This window comes from Pleurodeles waltl, chromosome 10 (assembly GCF_031143425.1).
Source record: "Pleurodeles waltl isolate 20211129_DDA chromosome 10, aPleWal1.hap1.20221129, whole genome shotgun sequence".
NCBI lineage: Eukaryota > Metazoa > Chordata > Amphibia > Caudata > Salamandridae > Pleurodeles > Pleurodeles waltl.
The window spans coordinates 1,000,569,342-1,000,589,673 of NC_090449.1; the positions used below are offsets into that span (position 1 = coordinate 1,000,569,342).

At 41.7% G+C, this 20,332-nt stretch overlaps 1 protein-coding gene across 5 annotated transcripts in view; it reads right to left on the bottom strand.

Annotated features, from left to right (window-relative positions):
* Positions 1–227: 227 nt before the first annotated feature.
* Positions 228–20,332, bottom strand: part of NHSL2 (NHS like 2) — a 773,603-nt gene continuing 753,498 nt past the window's right edge. For 4 of the 5 annotated variants that reach the window (XM_069211844.1, XM_069211846.1, XM_069211848.1 and 1 more), the window contains 4 exons: positions 14,558–14,689; positions 9,930–12,320; positions 6,871–7,000; positions 228–2,025 (listed from right to left, as the gene is read on the bottom strand). In XM_069211844.1, coding sequence (XP_069067945.1) covers positions 1,710–2,025; positions 6,871–7,000; positions 9,930–12,320; positions 14,558–14,689 — 2,969 coding nt within the window. In that variant the 3' untranslated portion in view covers positions 228–1,709. The remainder of the gene's footprint in view (positions 2,026–6,870; positions 7,001–9,929; positions 12,321–14,557; positions 14,690–20,332) is intronic. The other variant, XM_069211845.1, reaches the window with a different exon arrangement.

The window sequence follows — 20,332 nt, forward strand, 5'->3', positions numbered from 1 at the left end:
AGAAATAGACAGTGATACGTTTGTTAGAAAAGGTAAAGCAATGAACTCTCTCTTCAATGGTGTTTATAATAGATTCATATCTAACTGTTTATAATGAAAGCTAAGTTAGTTAAAGTTGGAGTCCAATATTATCTTACAGAATGAATTCCACAATTGAGAACTGCTTTATTGCATCCAGTTTGCCTGGAGCATCTGTATTGTTTAAAAAAAATGCATGGGAATACCCCTTTCATATGTGCAGTTATATTTAGTTTATTCTTTGTGTGAACAATTTTGGCACATGTAACATGACTTACCAGTGGGTCTCAAGGCGAGGCCCTTTGATTTGAGCACTTGTTGCAAGATGGATGTCATAGGAGTGTAAACTGCATGGCAGGTTTCAAACATATGATAAAAGAAAACACTTTTTCCAATTATATAGAGAAATGCTTTTCACAGATGTTCAGCAAAAATGAAATAAAACATTTAAAGCCTGTCAATAACATTCATGGGTCTTACTGTGACAAGTGAACTGAAAGATACAGTGTTTGCCACAATACTAAGAAATCTCTTTAGCAATGCATATTTCTATAGTTGACCATACTAAATATACCCATATTCCTCATTTGTACCCTCCAGTGTAGACTCCGAACTGCTTTCTTCTTGCTACTCACTGACAACTCTAAACAAACCTCAGGCATAAGATAAATTGTCTGGCAATCTAAAAAAATAACTCCTTTCTAAACAAATGCAATCATGGTTATAATGTCATATTGCTTCACTTTCCTCAGTGTATTAGCTGATAACGGTGTTTGTATATAACACTAATCCCTGTATACCAAATTTTAGGTCCAAGTTAAGTGGCTTGACTGTGCACATAGGAGAATAAAACATCCCCTTATCCTGAGATCTAAACCTTAAAACACCCCACTGCCAACTGTGTGGGACAGTGCATTATCTGGGTATCTTGGCTTCTCCAGGTAAACCATAAGTGTATAAGCCTGAGATGTTGATTATATCAACTGTACTCATCTCTAGTTATGCAAATGCTTAAAAAAGAATCTTGATCACCTTTCCCATTATCATAGATTTAAGTATCACTGTTTCAAATAAACGTGTCAATGTTATGTTTTTAAAGCAATATCACAGAAAATAGCTTAAAGAGAAAATGTTTAAAAATTCCATCATACAGCCATTTAAAGTACCACATGCCAAAGTCACTAAACATATTTCGAGCTTTGCTCCGCTATGGAGATGACATTATGACTGTTTGCTTGAACATCCAGAACTACATCCAAAAACCATGGGTAGTGTCTGTCGCCTTGTAATATTACTATTTAAGAACTGAGGATGGACTAGTCTGTGGTTAAAAGTGTTCAATAAGGGATCATGTCAATACATTCTTCAGTAGCAAACCGCATTAATCATCTTCTGTCCTAAAGACATCATAAAGTGGATCTTCCAAAAGGCGATGCTGAATGTAATCATGTTCCTAAGATGTGTCTCTGCTCTTGAAGAATTATATTGAGGTCAACCAAGGAGGCAGAGGAATAATTTGAGTACTCAGTGAGGAAACATGTGGTAGGCTATCACCTATCCATCCATAGGATAGCGCTGATAATGTGTGTAATGTTAAAAAAGGTGCTTCCATCCTGCAATGCTGATAGCTGACATCTACTTTTTAGAATAGGATATTTTTATCTTTTTTGTTCCTTATGGATATGTCGCTGTTATGGCTGGGTTTTGCCACTGTTATTGTTCTCTATGTCCTGTGCAAACTCGTTCATAACTCTTCGAGCGAGGGGGTTGGTGCTTTTGAGAAGTTCAGCTGCAGATGTGCGTGCTCCAAGACTCGTCTTGCTCCCCTTCCTTTGTAATAAGGCTTTAAAGTCTTCATTTTTGCTGGAGGATTTCACCATACTGCCAGCTGCTGATGGGGATTCATTGGTTGGAGAAACAGGGGTATTTTTTACAGGTGAATGTGAACTTGACCGATTTCCAAAAGTGTCTCCTGGTTCCTTCCAACCTAGTAACTTCCTTTTCGATCTAAAAGGGAAATATACAAGAAATATGTTGGTAAGAAATGCCATGTTTTCAATACTCTTACAGTTTCTCAGTAAATTAGAGCTGGCAACACAGGGAGAAAGGGTCACCCCCTTTTCTTTCTTTTAAACCACTCTAACCAAACCAAACAACAGACTTTAGAAACTTTTCAGAGATCTTAGAGTTTTTGGTAAATGGCTGTAGTGGCCTTATAATTACTCTCTAGATGTGTCATACTATATTTGGTACTCTAATGCTGATGCCATTTTCTGCCAATATTTCTGTACCCAACAGACTAAACCAAAATTTAGACCCACAAACTGATGCAAAATGCCATTTTTGCACTGTCTAGTCTATGCAAATGAAGGTGACAAAATGTCACTGGTGCCAGGGGAAAATGGTGGCTGGGCAGTAGGAATACGTTTATGGATAATACAAACACCATATAGCAAGCAGCTCACTGGCTGTCATCAACATACACCTCATCACAGAAACATTGACCTTCCAGGTTCCACAGCAGATATTATAGCATGTAATGTTAACACAGTAAGCTGCTTACCAGCAGGACATGTTTATTCTGGTTTAACCACCACCCTTTTTATCTTCCCTCTGTCTGCGTACTAGACATTTTATGCACCAACTCAGTGAAGGATATACATACTGTATTTTTGTTGAAGCTAACCTATAGTTTTGTAACATTATGTTGCCCTCTTGCTCTTTTTTACACCTCACATTTTCATTGCTCTTTATACACCTCAGTTTTTCACCACCTGGATACACTTCTTCATCTATTAGAGCCTCACAAACATGTATTCTTATCATTGAACTTTCACAGGTTGTCCCATGTTCCATGATCCAAAGTAATGTCATTTTCCCCATGTTGTCCACTATATTTAGTTCAATAGACCGTAAAGTTCCCTTATATTTGTACCAAGGATTTCTCAGTTTCGTACTCATTTGTTTCATGAAGCCATAACATCCCCCAAGCATTGCCCTATGTGGCAACATATTTCTCTGTGTGTTGTGCTGTAAACTGTGCTTTAAGCTCTTGTTCTTACATTCAACCAAACCACTGTCACTAGGGCTGTATAGCCTTATAAACGTATGGGTATTTCCTTTCGATGTCAAAGACGCTACCATTTCAGGTAAACTCAAATTGATTTGTTGCCTGTAACCTTTTCCTTGTGATGTTCTTCTCATAAGAACACTTGCTCTAAGGAATCGGTCACCAAGCGAGTCACTTCTACCAGAAACTGCATTTTAAACTATTTGGGTAGCAATTCACAATCTGCAATAAACCTGGCACATCTCAAGGAATCTTTCCACATGAACCAGTGCAGCCACAGAAATCTTAAACTATGACCTTTGGGGGTAAAGAACAGGCACTAAAAGATGACTCTCTCTGCATGTGTTCAATTTGCCTCCCTAGCACACATTCTTTCACTACTAACTCTGTGTGAGCTTCTATTTTAGGCCAACAGTCCAAATCCCTTAACCTTATCTTGAGTCTATTAAGTTCTTGGTGACCATGATGCACTAGCACGGTCAATCAAAACTTCAAAGCTGGAACAAGTTTGTTTCTGACTCTCAATATTATTTTAACCTCTCCACCTGAGAACACTACAATTTCCATCAGATCTGCAGCCAACCTTCACCCATCCTCTCTTTCTTTTTCTCCAACTTCTCATCAAGTGCCTCCCTTGATTCTTCTCACTGATCACACGTAAAGGCACACTCCTTTCTGTACTTTGAGAGAATCCCCTGCACAGAACAAGTTTATGATTGAGTCTTTGCAATCAGCTTTCCGTAAATATAGATGGGTACACATGCTTCCCAAACTCTTAATCTCCCCTCACTTGCATGTATGATTAGAATAATTCAATGCTGCAGGGGCGCAACTCATTTCCAAACCTGCTTGGTGTATTTGCTATAGAACAAACTCCTACTGCTAACACACCTCTTTTTTAAAATGAGCATGTGTAAGAAAATATGAAAACATTTCTGTTCATTTGCATCAATAACCTCTGGTTTCACATCAGCACACACAAACTGACACAGATTGAAAGTGCACTTCTCCGTATAATCCTCTAATGATATAATGGTGTATTAACTAATTTCTAAATTACTAATCACATTCTTTCTTGAAATCCTAAATCTAAAATCTATGAATCAATTCAGATAATTCAGAGATTATGCTGATCCTCAGTAAAAATTCACAGAATCTTCTTAAAATAGATCTTTGAGTGCCATGCTATTCCCCACTCCCACACCTACTACCTTTTTGCATAACCTGGAAGTAATTATAGATCAAGATCTATAACTTGCCACATGGGTAAACAAATTTGGAAAACCACATGCTACCTATCAATCTTCGTATCTAGCAGGCGTCCAGCTAGTCATTGCTTATCAGATTAGACTACTGCTATTTGCTTTTCCTAGGGGCTCTGAAATGTGTCCTCCTAGGTCTCCAGTGACTTCAAAATACAGCTGCCAGACTGACCCCAAATGCTCCTCAGCTACAGATTTCATGAACTCTCTACGCTGGCTTTCCATCAAAACATGCATAATGTTCAAAAGGCTTTGTCTGATCTTTAAGGCCATTCAAAGCCTAGGCCTGAGCCTGAGCTATCTTTACAAGATGTTTGTTCTCTACAACCCTTCCAAGACTTACAGATCTTCTTTGGTCAGATTACTATCTGTCTCCAATTTCCTCTCCACCAGCCTGGGATGTAAGGGTTATCGTTATCTGCTGCCTCCCGCTGGAATACCCTTTCTCTTAATAATTGTGCACAGACTCACCCCTTCCTTTTTGCAAAATTGTTTGTACTCTAAATAATCTCAACCCACTGAATACAGAGCTCGTTTCACACTAATATAAGCACAAGGACACCATTCTTGGTACCATTTAACAAAATATAACATTTCCAGTCGTCACTTCGCACTTCGGATCTTCCACACAATCAACACCATCACCTCTGTCCAACAGCCATTTCCCATAATGGCTTCTGTGAGCGAGTCAATAAATTACTTAAAACAAGCAGTAGGGCGCAATCATCTTCACTGTAATTCTGCCTTACCAAAAGAACTGTAAGGTGTAGAAAGAACTATTGTCCATGTTGTCACTACTACATAACTGACTGACTACTCCTAAATTTTCACAGAATTGCTCAGAAGAAGTCCTACGTGTTTAGGGATGAAGTGCATTGACTTATTCAAAATTCTATTACATCTTCTCTACTGTGAAGAAACTGCAAAGAACGTTCAATTAAGTAAAATACATGCGAAGGAATATTCATACTTGTTCCTAGAACTTTGTTTATGAGTACTAGAATCTCAGATTGTGTTTAACTTCTGATTGTTAGTATGTGAATCAATTTTAGTTTATCTCTGGATAACTGAATGCGGGAAACTATTGCAGCTAGTTTCCAAGTTGATGTTGCACCATTTCTTGAAACTGGACATTGGAGAATGAATTTGGTGGGTGTGGAGTATTGCAAAAGTTACAATTTGAAAAAAGATCACTGGGTGACTGGTTGCCTGCAGCTCTCCTTGTCCATGGCTCAAGAAAAACTTTGTGCAACCTATAAGAACGCCGTCTCTGATTTTCCCAGGATAAAGTTCTTGTTTGGGATTAAAAATAACAAAATTTAATTATTTGTTCAGTTTATACTTTTATCTTATAATAATGTCGTTTCAAGTAATGTGACTATAAGAAGTGCTAATAAGAGGTTTAAAGAGGTATTTCAGTTGAATCAACCCTTGCCCAATGACAAAAGAGGAGTTAATCCAATTATATGTAACAAAAGAAGATAATTGGTAAAGTATATACTAATTTGCTAGACTGTAGCTCACCATGCTGTATAGTTAAAAGTTTACACAATAATTGCTGGAGAGGACAATATACTCTGAAATCCCAAGATATATACTGACGGATAGGCTGTCATGAATTATCTTTGTGACTCAAAACTTATTCAAGGAGTACTTTCCAAATATTGTACTTCAAGCCAGCATGGATGGTGTGTAACTGAACTTGACATTGCTTTCCATGGCATGTTGCCTTGATAAGATGCCAGGTTTCCTTCTGACTTATCTGAATGGAACAAACACATTTACAAACTATTAAAGATCCAAGACAGTATGGGCCTCATTCCGACCCTGGCGGTCATGGACCGCCAGGGCCGGGGACGGAGGAAGCACCGCCAACAGGCTGGCGGTGCTTCATGGGCAATTCTGACCGCGGCGGTAAAGCCGCGGTCAGAAAAGGGCAACCAGCGGTTTCCCGCCAGTTTACCCCTGCCCCAAAGAATCCTCCATGGCGGCGCTGCTCGCAGCACCGCCATGGGGATTCCGACCCCCTTTCCGCCATCCTGGTCCTGGCGGTAAAAACCGCCAGGAACAGGATGGCGGGAACGGGTGTCGTGGGGCCCCTGGGGGCCACTGCACTGCCCATGCCACAGGCATGGGCAGTGCAGGGGCCCCCTAACAGGGCCCCATAATGATTTTCAGTGTCTGCCTAGCAGACACTGAAAATCGCGACGGGTGCCACTGCACCCGTCGCACCCCTTCAACTCCGCCGGCTCCATTCGGAGCTGGCTTCATTGTTGAATGGGCTTTCCCGCTGGGCCGGCGGGCGGCCTTCTGGCGGTCGCCCGCCGGCCCAGCGGGAAAGTCAGAATGACCGCCGCGGTCATTTGACCGCGGTACGGTCTTCTGGCGGTTCCCGCCAGGCGGGCGGCTTCCGCCACCCGCGGGGGTCGGAATGACCCCCTAAGTGTTTTCAGACATAGAGGAAGCTGCCGACTGTATCAGCATTTTGGTAAATAGAATTAAATGTGAATCAGATACTACCTGTGTATGACTGTGAATAAATCTTCTGTTGTGCGGGATGCCACAAAAACATCATCATCATCTTCAACTATTGAATCAGCTGTTTTTTGAATGACGTGGCTAGTCTCTGCATTGACGTCCGTAGAGCTCCCTAAATAGTACATAAAATGAACACGGGATAAAGCTTTTACAATAAGATCTCTGGCAATGTGATCTAGCAGTGGAACAGTTGCATTATTTTTGGTGACTTTAAGTGATGATGCATTTTAGATATACATCAAAGTGCAATGCTGAAGTGTGGAGAATTACCAGTGAATGTTCCATTTATGTAAGTTCATTGCCACACCACAAGAAGAACAGTATGGCTCCATTATAGTCTCCAAGTTCTTATGCAAAAACAACAGAAGATGGATGGAATGCAGAACAAATCAAACATTCACCCCCAGTCACAGAACTGGGTTTAAGCCATCGTTTTTTTGCTTGCCATGCCATGCCATTCCAGCTCAGACCCAGCCATATGCAAATCAGTCTTGACCCTGTTCCCCATGGGAACAGTCCAGCCTGAACTGCCAGGTCAGGTCTTCCCCGGACAAGAAACAAGTATCCTGGGACCGGTTTCAGGGTATCACCCTTCATCAGCCAGGCTAGCTTGAATCTGGTGGCATAGCAAGCACGGGAGCCACATCTGGGCATACCCTTCCCACTTGGGGCGACAAATGCAAAAACAACAGAAGATGGTTGCACTGCAGAACAAATCAAACATTCACCCCCAGTCACAGATCTGGGTTTAATCCATCATTTGTTTTGCTTGCCATGCCATTCCAGCTCAGACCCAGCCAAATGCACATCAGTCTTGACCCTGTTCCCCATGGGAACAGTCCAACCCGAACTGCCAGGCAAGGTCTTCCCTGGACCAGAAACAAGCATCCTTGGACCAGTTTCAGGGTATCACCCTTCATCAGCCAGGCTAGCTTGAATCTGGTGGCATAGCAAGCCAAGTTCGTATGACCTAAAAGTGGAATGGCAATGTCTGCTTTACATGGGTGGACAAGGTATGTACTAGCTTGGGAATGTGAGCTTTACACTTTGGGGTTATGTGAAAACACACATAACAAGTGTGCAGGCAATGTGGAAGCTGTCACAATAAGATTACTTTACATAATATATAGAAACTGACATTGAAATGTGTAATTTACCTGATGGGGAAATGTGAAAACTGACATCATATCTCAGCAATATTTAACCTGATTGACCTATCAGAGGCCAAAGCTTGTAAGATCAGCAACAGAGTAATTAGTCAATTTCATCAGCCTCGTGATCATAAGCAGCTTTGCACAATGAGCAGCTCATGGTTACCGCAGCAGATCCTCTGTTGGGTATTGAGCAGAACTAGCACATTTGGACATATTGAGCATGCCAAGAGTTACTTGACTATCTCTTTATATAAAGAATGGCTTGAAATACTTTACATGAGTTCTAATATCATTCACAGAATGCTGAATGTTCAATCACAACACACTTAAATAAAGGGAGTTCCCGTGCATATGATGACAGCACCTTAGAATTTAGTTGCCTAAATTCCAACACTTTATTTTTCTGGAACAAACTATGGATGGGTTTTTGACTAAATCCGAAACATAGGTGAGCTGTATATCTCCTGACACACTATTTTAAAACTGTATTATTTCTTCTGGCACAACTTTTACAGTGAATTAATTTATGGTCGGCCACACTATATCAGACAGACACTGCTTTTCTTGTGGGACATTTATTTCCGCCAACCCGTTTTTCTGCTGCTAACATAATGCACAGGTACACTGTTGAATATAATATATCCTCTTCACAATGGTCTGTAAAACTGATTGTTTTTTTGCAAGTGTTTTGGGAACATTGTGTAGCACAATGCATTTGGCTCAATTTTTAGTTCTGGGTTACCTACAGACTTAGGTATTTCTCCAGCTCAGACCCAGCCAAATGCACACCAGTCTTGACCCTGTTCCCCATGGGAACAGTCCAGCCCGAACTGCCAGGCCAGGTCTTCCCTGGACCAGAAACAAGCATCCTTGGACCAGATTCAGGGTATCACCCTTCATCGGCCAGGCTAGCTTGAATCTGGTGGCATAGCAAGCCAAGTTCGTATGACCATTTCTCCAGCCACATGTAATAAGGTTTTGGAACCGCTCTCTCCATCCATTGGTCTGTCCTGCTGTCATTCACGTTGTGTTCCACAATATATTACAGCATGGGGCAAAGGGTCAGCTCACTTCGGTAACTGGCTCTCTTAAACTGTGAGTGACAGCATTTTACCTGATCACTGGTGTCATGGAAGGTGGGCCAATACATTTCCATTTTTCTTTCCATTCTTTATCCATTTTAATTTTTCCTTAATCATCCTTGTGTGTTCAAATTATGAATTTAGGATACTGTAATTCAAAGCCTTGCTTTCACCAATATGAATACTATTTTCCTGTGATGAGCATTAAAACAAACAGGGGCTTCTGTATCTGTTCTAAGTGCACCTGTCCACTAGAAAGCACTTCTAATGTATTACTAAAATTATATGTGATAGCTTTTTTTAGTTCATAGTTTTTTTGAATGCATATGGCTGTCACATTAAATAGCATGTTTTCTGTTATGTTTTTCTACTTTTTATTTTTGTTTTAAGTGCTTGCCTAAAAACATTAACTATCTCACCGTCCTGCCATGGGCAGTCACACTGGCTTAAAAAGTCTTGGGAGACAATTCTCCAATGCCAAGGGGAAGGTGGTGCCCCGGTGCTTCGTACAATATGGGGATGGCTGCCTTTGATAGGAGGACCTCTAAAGGCTAGGGGAAAATCTTGCTACATGTCTTTGTGGATAATATTTACTAGAAGTCAGAGTGCAAAGTGAATGAACTAGTACCTTCTTATATTAATACATACTATTACAAACATGCAAGATACCAACAGTGTAAGTGATCTACTATAAATACATTATACATTGTGTTACATTATGAGAATGCATATGCCCAACTCTAAACAAGAGAAAGGGGAAATGGGAAATGTGGTTAAAATGAAGAATGAGAATGATGTTCCTGACCTGAAAAGTTGCAGCTGGGCAAATTCTCAGAAGCGTTGAAGTTGGGTGAATTTTCTGATGATGCATCACAATTATGCATTCCTGCATTCGATGATTCAGCACAATTTCCTGTCACGTCCGGTAGTGGGAAATTACTGATTTCTGGAAAGCATACAGTGTCCTTTTCTACCGTGATGATGGGGCTCGGGGTTAACCTCTGCTCTGTCGTACTAGCAGCTTGGTTGGTTGGGGGGCTAGTGGTAGGAATGTAGACCACACTGGGTTTTTTAGGAATTGGTGGTGGGATCTTGACTTTTTTCTTCTCTTGGTCCCCCATGCTCTGCACAATTATTCTTTCTGGTATGTATTTTATCCTTGCCTGTTTTTCTTCCCCACATCTCTGAGAATCCCGCATTCCAGTGGGTACTCTGGTGAAAAAACTTTCTTGGACCTCTCCTGAAGGAGAAACTGCAGTTTGGTTTTTTGCCTCCTGGTTCTTCTTGTGTTTTGGTTTTCTAATCACTGTGTATATGTCATGATGCAAAGTCTTTTCTTTTGAGCCTGTGTCTATGTTCTGTGGAAAGGTGGGTGAGGCTGTCAGAGATTCTTGTGACATGGAATGTGTCTTCTGGGTTAGGTTTTGTGGTCTTTTGCACATGGGAGGCTTCTCTGCCACAGGTGGCTTTACTTTCTTTTCTGGCAAATGGAAGACTTCTTCTGGCTGCTCCTCTGGGATATCTATACCATCAATGTTATCTTCTGGCTCAGATTTGCTGACAGAACGAAGGCGGACTGATCTTAGATCCGACTGAGTAACCATTGGCATCACTGGCTGAACTGGACTGGTTTTTGGTGGCCCAATTTTGATTCCAAATGTTGAATCTGAATAGTGCCGACTCACCCTGGTCTTGCCCTTTGCAGGCATTCTTAAGCTAGACAGATCCAAGTGGGTAGGAGGAGTAATGGGGAGTTCAAATGGAAGTCTGGATTTGGGGCTTTTCTCTATTGGTGAAGCTGCAGGAAGTGAGGACTTTCTCTCGGGCACTAGTGGTCTGACTTTGCAGGTCTGATAGGGAGAATGCCCTAAAATCATAGATGCTGGGATTGTTGGTGTGGGGGTTTCTGACTGACTAGAATAACCACTTGATGGTGACATCAGTGCTGGAGGCCTCCCAGGAGAAGAAATCTTTGATTCTGGCTCAGCAGAAAGTTGTGAAGGCGTTGTAGCCCTGGAAATAGATAGTGAAGTGAGTGACTCAGAGCTCCCACGTGTCTTTATACACTCAATCACTGTTGTGCCTGTTGCGGTGCTAGACCCAGAAAGTGATCTGTATGGGTCACCGGCTTTCCAGTCCGAAAGATACCAATGATGGGTAAGATGCATGTTTTCAGCATCTTTTACAACAGGTAAGGCTCCATTATCTTGGCTATCACTGGGGGCAAAGGCACCATCTTGATTGTCAAATGATATGCAAAGGCTTTTTGGCCGCTGTTCTTTAGACAACATCACCCCTGTGCCTGTTTTCTGGACATTTCCATCTTTGATCAATGAAACGCTGCGTGTTGGTGGGGAAGGCTTTTTCTTTGCCTTTTTCAAGGAGATGTTGCGAGAACTGCATCTTTTATCTAGGTCCTCTTGCTCAGCACCTATGGAGATATTCTCAGTGCTCGTACTTTCCTCAGAGCTCCCGCTAGGATAGCTGAGTGCATAGTTGCCACTTCCCCTTCTGTTATCTGAGAACACAATGTCCACTGAAGAAAGAGAGCCTGAGTCTGTGGGCATGGACAATGATCTCTCGCGATATGTACAGGCATTTTCATCAGCACGAAGGACTGACAAATCCTCCTCCTCTTGATGACTGGGAAGGAAGGTCAGCTTGGAATCCTCAGGCCTAGGGCTGGTCACCATGGGTGAGACAGGAGCAGAACAAGTAAACAGACCAGACCCATTGTTCTTTTCTGGTTCCTTTATGGGCATGAAAAAAGAATCCCTACCTTCACCACTCGCGGGAGAGGTCAGGTTCAGGGATGCCTTTGAGTTACACTCTGCAGAACATTTAACATTGTCCATGACTTGGTTGTTTGGCGTGACTGGTGGGTTTGACGGGCTCATATAGCTGAATGAGTCTTCTTGCCAAGGAGGGGGAAATGCGGCATCTCGTGACCCATTGCAAGCAGGGTTGGCATACATCATCGCTGCGCTGTCCATCCTGGCCAATGACGGACAAGTATGTGACTGTACAATTCGGCCTAGGTCACTATGCGTCTTTCTCAGTGGATGTGGCAACGGCTGTGGAGCGACAGCATGAACGACTGGATGCCTTGCATGAGCAGCTTCAGATTTAATAGGAGTTGAATGTGCTTCTGCAGAGCTGGCAGGGTTATTGGTTGGTGTTACAGCATTAGAATTACCTATAGACGAGAAGCACAATTTAAGCATTGAGTAATATCGCACGGTATTTGAAAACAACGTTGTGAATAGTTAATTTTCGTAAACAATACGTGATGAACAATACACAATACTGTGTCCAAATGGATGTCTAGTGTCTTAAAATCTTATCCTACAATATTGCTTAAAACATTAAGTTTACTGTTCTATAGTGTGACATCTTTTTCTTGACAAACTCTGTAACTAGAAGCTACTTTTCTATTTAAACTTACACTATGAAATGTTTGTTGAGAGATTCTTCTATATTGATAAAAAGCAGCATTTCCAATACTTGGAGTCTACAACTTCTACATAAAATGTGGCCATGTGACATTTTTAGGCATATTGTAGGGACAAATATATCCAGGCCAACATCTTTAAAAAGGCCATGTGGGGTCTGAAACCTAATAAACAACACCACATAGCATCTCTTCTCACTGGCATTCTCTAACTTCCAAAACAAGCAAAGATGACTTTATTAACCTGGACCCAATTCACATACTGTAAAAGTAATAAACCTGCACCTGTACAAATACCTCTACAAACTGGTGAATATCTGCTACTTCTTGAAATTCATTGACATTGGCAGATACGAATGAAAAACTAGGCCAGTCCAAGGTTTTCAGTCATTCTACTGGCTATTGCCAGTTGTGGCATTGATGCCGAGTATAAACACCTCTTCCCCAGCACTCACATGAAGCTAGGGCTGATCTGCTCCTCTCCACAACATGGAAAGCAGTTTACTCTAAGCTTTTATTGGAAGACATTTCTGACCATTTTGAGGTTTGGTGAATGCATACAGGTTCACTTTTTTGGGACATTCACAAGTTCTTAACGCAATCCATGGCTTAATCCATTCACTTCCCACACCTTGCATGGGATATACTACTGCATGGTGTACACATTTGTGGTGTACAATTATGCAGTCATAAATTTATTTCTGCCTTATAGTTGTCCTTTTGTAGTAACCTAACAGGTGTACAGGAAGTCATTCAAAAATAAATGCAACCTTACAGCCTTAAATGTTCTTGTGAATTGGGTCTCAGATGTATTTTCTTCATGAAGGTTGACCCTGATCTAGATTCCAACCTCAAAGAAAAATCATTACCAGCAGATGGCACTAAACCAACAAAAATCAAATATCACATTTCACTCCTCATTCCTAATGGAAAGAAAAAATACTCTCCAGCAAACTCTTTCCCTCATTATGTTTCTAAATTCTGAAATTGCATACCTGAGGGACACGTTTGATTCTCAACCTGATGGTTTTTTGAAATGCCTTAAATTAGCATTTCTTTAAAGTAGGTGGTGGAAAAGGAGAATCTCCTTAAGTGTGACCCAAGAACATTTCTGATTTCCCTGGGGAAATTGGAGTAACATAGGAATAATCTATCTGAGCTCTAAAATCTCCCTAAGAATCTCACAGGTGGATACAGGAGTCTAGTAACTGCATGTTTTTCAAGCCCCCTTGGTGGAGGGCTTGCCATGTAGGATGCAGTTCTGCATAGATATTACACTGATTATCGTCAGCTAATTTACAGATGCAGTGGCAGACAGTACATTATTTGAGATGCATAAAGCAAACAGTTAAGTGAAAATAGTCTTTCTTTTTTTTACAATGGTAAAATATGCAGGGGCTTACATTCTCCCCAGGGCATGGAAATGCAAAATATAACTCCAGCCTTATGGTGCCAGCCCTCCCTAAAAGGGCTTGAAAAAATATATATATTAGTATGCACTCCCCTGAAGGGCCATGAAAAAATGGTCATTGCATGAGGAATTGTACTTGCCACAAGACTTGAATAATACAAACATATAAATGTGCTGGACCTTACCATGGTCCACCCTTCTCCACAGGGACTGGAGAATACAAAAGTATGTGCAATGACCTGCTGTGGCCTGGCCTCCCCAATAGAGATAGAACATATAAAAAAAATCTATAATGCTTGTGGGGTATGGATTTCCTCCTCAGATCCTGATATCCAAATTTCAATAAATGCTTTATTCCCTCTCCCCTGCAAATAACACAGCACAAACAGCCAGAAATGTCTGATTGACCCGAAAAACCACAAATACTCTAAAATTTGACACTTAAGACTTTGTCTAAACAAGAATGCCTAGACCTCATTGTAACCCTATGTATCGATCTGTCACAAGTCACAACACTGATCAGAGCTTCTCTTACAATTTGAAGGGTACATAATATAGGCAATGTTGTCACCTTGGTCCTGCTGGGATAGAGTTGGGATTCCAATTATGGTTCTCCTCCGCCTCAGGGTTGACTTTGGGTTCACAGCTGTCTCTGTATTAAACAAGGAGTGGCGCGAACTCGCATGCTTATCAAACAGCTCTCCTGTAGCCGAAACAAACATTTCTGTCACAGTTTCAAGTGTAGGGTTACTATGGTTCTATGTTTTAGTCACCAAGTTCATATAACAAAGGGTTCAGGATCAAAATACACCACTCATGCAAACGTGCAGACCTTTAGGACTTCTTTCACGAGGGTTAAAACTACAAATAATCTTCAAAATGGCTGCCCTAAATTTCCAGAAATACAATGTTGCCTTTAATGTTTGATTTAGGAGCCAACTAGTACTTTTCTGGCTACAATCCTTGGCAGCAGTAGGTGTGAAATATAACTCTTCAGACCACATAAAACCTTGCTTGTTCAATTGTTTCTCACTGAAATGATGAAGAGGGTGACTTACTAGTTTGGGGGAACCAAATGGTTAAAATCAAATGTTGACGTTTACTGTTTACTGCATATAGCAAGAATCTTTCTTTGAAGTTTGCTAAAAGAACTCTCCTGAGACATGCACCTTCCAAAAAAGCCATGGCAACATTCAGAGTTAGGGTATATCTACCCAGCTGCAGGACTCTGTGTTTATTTCTTCTTTCCTTCCACATGTATGACTATAGGTAAGGAAGTGATTAGTTGCAGACAAGGACAATTGTATGATGATGCATTTGAGAATCCAACTGAAAAGATGCCTACTTCGACCTCAGTTAAAACCCACCTAAACACTTTAAGCCTTATTTATTGGTTGGTAGATGGCATACTCTGTCATAAATGTGAAAGATCTCCTGCCCACCGTGTTACAAGTGCCATAGGCTATAATGCTCTGGACATAGTGCCTCAACTCTTGAAAAAAGGTGAGATCAGGATACAATGCTGCATTTAAAACAGTCATTTACTTTGGCCATAATGTATACCTCATTAGAAGACTAGTCTATGCCAGGCACTGAGACATTTTGCCTGAGATTGTAGGTAGGTGTGGCAGCAGTAAGAAATTAAGATCTGGTCTTCTCAACAATTTGTGGAGCATCACCAGATGAATATGATGGCAAGTAGATCATTGTTAGCATTGGGTTTCAGGGCTGAGGCTTATGACCAGGCTGACTTAAACATCAAAAAATTACACCTGCTCCTCTCTGAAAGTAGAACAAGGCACACATTTCTGATCAAACACTGCAGACACAGGGGGTCATTACAACCCTGGCGGTCTTTGACGGAAGCACCGCCAACAGGCTGGCGGTGCTTCCTGGGGAATTACGACTGCGGCGGAAGCGCCGCGGTCGCACCGCCAGGACTGGCAGTTTCCCGCCACTTTAGTCCCGGCGTTTTCCCGCCACTTTAGTCCTGGTGGTTTCCCGTTTAAATCCCCCAGGGCAGCGCTGCTTGCAGCGCTGCCCAGGGGATTACGAGTCCCCCTCCCGCCAGCCTTTTCATGGCGGTTTGAACCGCCATGAAAAGGCTGGCGGAAAGGGGAGTCGCGGGGCCCCTGGCAGCCCCTGCACTGCCCATGCCAATGCCATGGGCAGTGCAGGGGCCCCCTGCCACGGCCCCATGCAGCTTTTCACTGTCTGCATAGCAGACAGTGAAAAGCGCAATGGGTGCACCTGCACCCGTCGTACAGCCTCAACACCATTTGGAGCCGGCTCCCGTGTTGCGGCCGAGATCCCTGGGGGGGGGGGGGCAGCGGGGATCTCCAAATAGGCCCCGCTGGAGTGCAGCTGCATTGGCGGCCGCCCGGCGGTTTCGACTTAGCGGGCGGCGTTTGCCGCCCGCCAAGGTTGAAATGAGGGCCACAGTATGCAAAGTCAACAATCTTCAGGATTTGCTTGCTCGTCTGAGCATCCAGTAGACAGACCTGTCTTGGGCCTCTGCTGATGTTGGGGATTTGACCAACTTTTTAACATGTTGGTATGTTAAGGTCAGTGATTCCCCATGCCAGTCTGGCAAACTACCTATACACAACAGAACAAAGAACGAAAAAATTATCATGATGCAATGGTAAAGGCTGAAAGATGCAATGGAGATGAAACAATGATTGATGGGGGCGTTTGTGAAAACAGAGAAGATCAAAGATGTATACCATCCTCAGTGGTTGTCATATGGCTTGCAGGTAAATATTGACACGAGCATGGGCATGGAGTTATTGAGGCTTTAAAGGTGACTGGACAACTGGACATAAGCATAAAGAGTGATAGATAAGCATCCAAAATATGTCTTCCAAAACGGAAGCATCAGTCATGTCTTAATGGCTTGATGACTGAGCTAGCAATTTAGAAATACAGGAGCTGATTCACAGAAGCATTTATGAGTACAGAAACAAGTACTACAGGAGTACTCTTTTACATCATCTTACATGCCTTTGTAAATCGGCCCAGAAACCTCCAACTCCCTATTAGTCAACATGCGAAGAAGGCACAGACGGTCCTTTGCACTAATTGTAAATTAATATTCCCATTTTATTGTCATTTCATATTTTTTAGGCTTATTCAGAAGTGCAGCTGGAGTATTAATTTCCATGCTCCAAAATGACTTTGTTAATAAGCCCCTTAATGTATAAGGCTTGAAGTCTATACTTTCTTCTATATGACAAAGAACGCCCTACACCTTGATGATCATGTCTGCATCTACAGAATTATCTAAATATTCCCATTTTCGCAGCGGTCCAAATGTTCAAATACACCATTCATATTATTCCTAGCACATCTGGGGAAGCCCTGAGGAGAAGTCTGATTTGTACATTTTTTTGTGAATTTACAATGAAGTTCTGCTTGACAATGAATGTTTGGAAAGTCAGAACTGTGTACACCAGATGAGGTGCACACATTGTTTGCAATTTCTAAATGTAAATAATGTTGCCATAGTTTGCGGAAGGAGGGCTGGACTGATTATAATAAGGGCTGGCTATTGCAGGCCATTTTCTACCTTTAGTCACCCTTTTCTGCCTGGAAAGCATTTTTTTCCAGATGTCATCATATTTTTATATGCTATTACTCATTATTACAGCATTTTTTTCAATTTGCTGCATCTGTTTCTTCAGGTTCAGGTTACTTCTTGGATGCCTTATTGCCAAGCACAGCTTTTGCATCTTTTCCTACAGCCGCTCTCATTTGTTTTTGTCTCCAGATGCCTTATTTTTAGAACAAGGTCATCATAAGCAGATGGGTAGAACGTGTACTGCTTCACGGTTGTGATACAGGTACTACATAATGTGAGAAGGTATGTATTTATGTGTTTATGTAGCACAAACCTAGCCAAAGACAAAGAATACAGTCAACGAGTGATTCAAGGGGTAGCTGGACTAAGAGAGCAAAAGTGCTTAGATGTGTGTACGAATGTGGTGCTTGTGTACTAAGTAATTAGACGAAAGGCCGTGGACCACTGCAAAGGGTCAAAGTCGAAGATGCAGTGAACAATTGAAGGGGTAGATGGGTTCTGAGAGCAGAAGTCGATGTAGTCTACTTTAAAGAGGTATCTTCTCAGGACTTCAGGAAATTGCAGTAGAGTTAAGGCTAGAGGGATGATGTTCCAAGTCCTGGGTACACAAGTTGAGAACCTCTAATTTTTTTACTTTTTGCCTCTAGTCTGATGGAATCCTTGCTGCTGGTCTTTAAACAGCCACTGCAGGTGCTCAGTCAGAAAGTGTCTTAGTCCATGATGTTTTGGACTTGTGATACTTTGTACTCGATATTCTGACAACAACCAAAGGTGAAATGAGGGACATTGCTTGTACTAAAAACAGAGCTGAAGAATAACAGTGTAATATAGAGAAGATGCTAAGCAAAGGAATATTATCTGCAAGATTTGAGGGAAGAGTTGGACTTGTAATGAAGAAGCACTGTAATGACTTATTTATAGAAGAAGAGAAGTAGAATTTCCATATGCAGCCAGCAAAATGCCTTGAACATTTGAAAGATGTATGGCTCAACACCTTAAGGCTGAGTTGGTCGAAAGTTGGCCAGTTATTCACCCACTGTTGTTGTCAAAGAAATTTGGCCTGCAGAATTTAAAATATAATCTGTGAAATGACTTGTGTCGCGCCTGCACAAATAGAAAAGTTAAGGCCAACCACACCACTCACACTGGGACGAGCCAACAAGTAGACATAAAAGAGGCAACAAAATTGAGACCTGGGGAACTTCACAAGAGTCTGGATATATGTAACTGTGCATGTGTGTATGCACACATTTATGTGTGCATGAGGCCGTTCAGCGCCCAATGTTATTTTATATGGAAATGCATTGGAAGCAATCAGCTAAAGCTAAACACAGAAATTAAGGAGTTTTTAGAGATAAATGGGAAAACAGATCCCTGGTGGGACACTTCTAAACCATGTTAAATAGGCGGTCTTCAAAGTGCGCCCCTCGTAGTGAAGAGCCTCATCATGAAATTGGTGAAATCTTCCTTTGGTTTTGCAGGTTTCCTCTGTATTTTCTTCTTACTTTCTGCATCTTAGAATTTTCTTCTTACTTTCTGCATCTTAGAATTCTGTGAAAATTACTTCTATATCTAACAGGGGAGTGGAAAATAGCAGTGGTTGCTGCAATCATTGATTCCAGACTAAGGGCCTGATTTAGTTCCTGGTGGATGGAATACTCCGTCACAAATGTGATGGATATCATATCCCCATATTAATATCCCCACAGGATATAATGGGATTGTAATACGGTGGACGGGCTAGTCCCCTCCGCCAGGATCTAAATCAGGCCCTAAATTATGCTAACTCCATGTACTTCATGATCCACATTACCCTTTTGAAGAGACTCCAAATGGTTAAAAATGTGGTGTTGAGATTACACTTTGAGTCCCTCAGCATATCCTCTATTTATCACACAGAAAATCCAGTTTAAGAGTCTCTGGATCACTTTTAAAGCATTTTATTGCAAGGCCCCTAGGTTTATATCCTTTTGCCTGACAAGGTATGTTCCTGGTCGTGCTCTATGCTCTTCCTTTGACAACCTGATGATGGTTCACAAAGTCTGTAAAGTCAGAAGTGGTGGTCGCAGGTTCTCCTTCTATTCCTGCGGCTTTGGAATTGCCTTCTGCCAAATCTGAAAGCAGAGTCAAATATGTTACAGTTCAGATGTGCCTACAAAACCTGGCTTTTACAACAAGTATTATCTACCTAAATTGATTCCGTCCAAATCCTCTGGACCCTCCAGTTAGCAACAAGAATCCGCCAGGTGGACGTGCACTCTATAATATAACATAACATGTTTGTATGTGATATTTGTGTGTAGCTTAAACGTAACTAAAAAAGTAACAGAGAATTGTACAGGATTAGGGGCAGTCAATGAATACTTTGAGTGGAAGCTGATTTCTGTGGAGTGAAGTGTGTGCTTCTAGATGAGAAGGATCAAACTCGCTCTACAAATACCCTCTTATTCCCTGTCTGACTGATTTAATGGGTATTGGGGGGCTGCAGAAAATATGGCAGTTATGGTAATTTCGCTGTGATAAACAGATAAAGTGCTTAATCTCTCGGGCCACGGCCATTAATGCCAGTAAGTGGAAGTAAATTCTTTAAAAAAAGTTAAAGGGGAAACCATCACATTTAGAATAGAAAATCTGCCACAACATCACACCTCTCAAAATCTCTGTCACGACATAATAGTGAAAATGAGAAAGCATACTGCTAATGAGAGCCCTGTTAACCAGCCAGGGCATCACCACAGCATGGCCAGGGTTGGTTAATATGGGTTC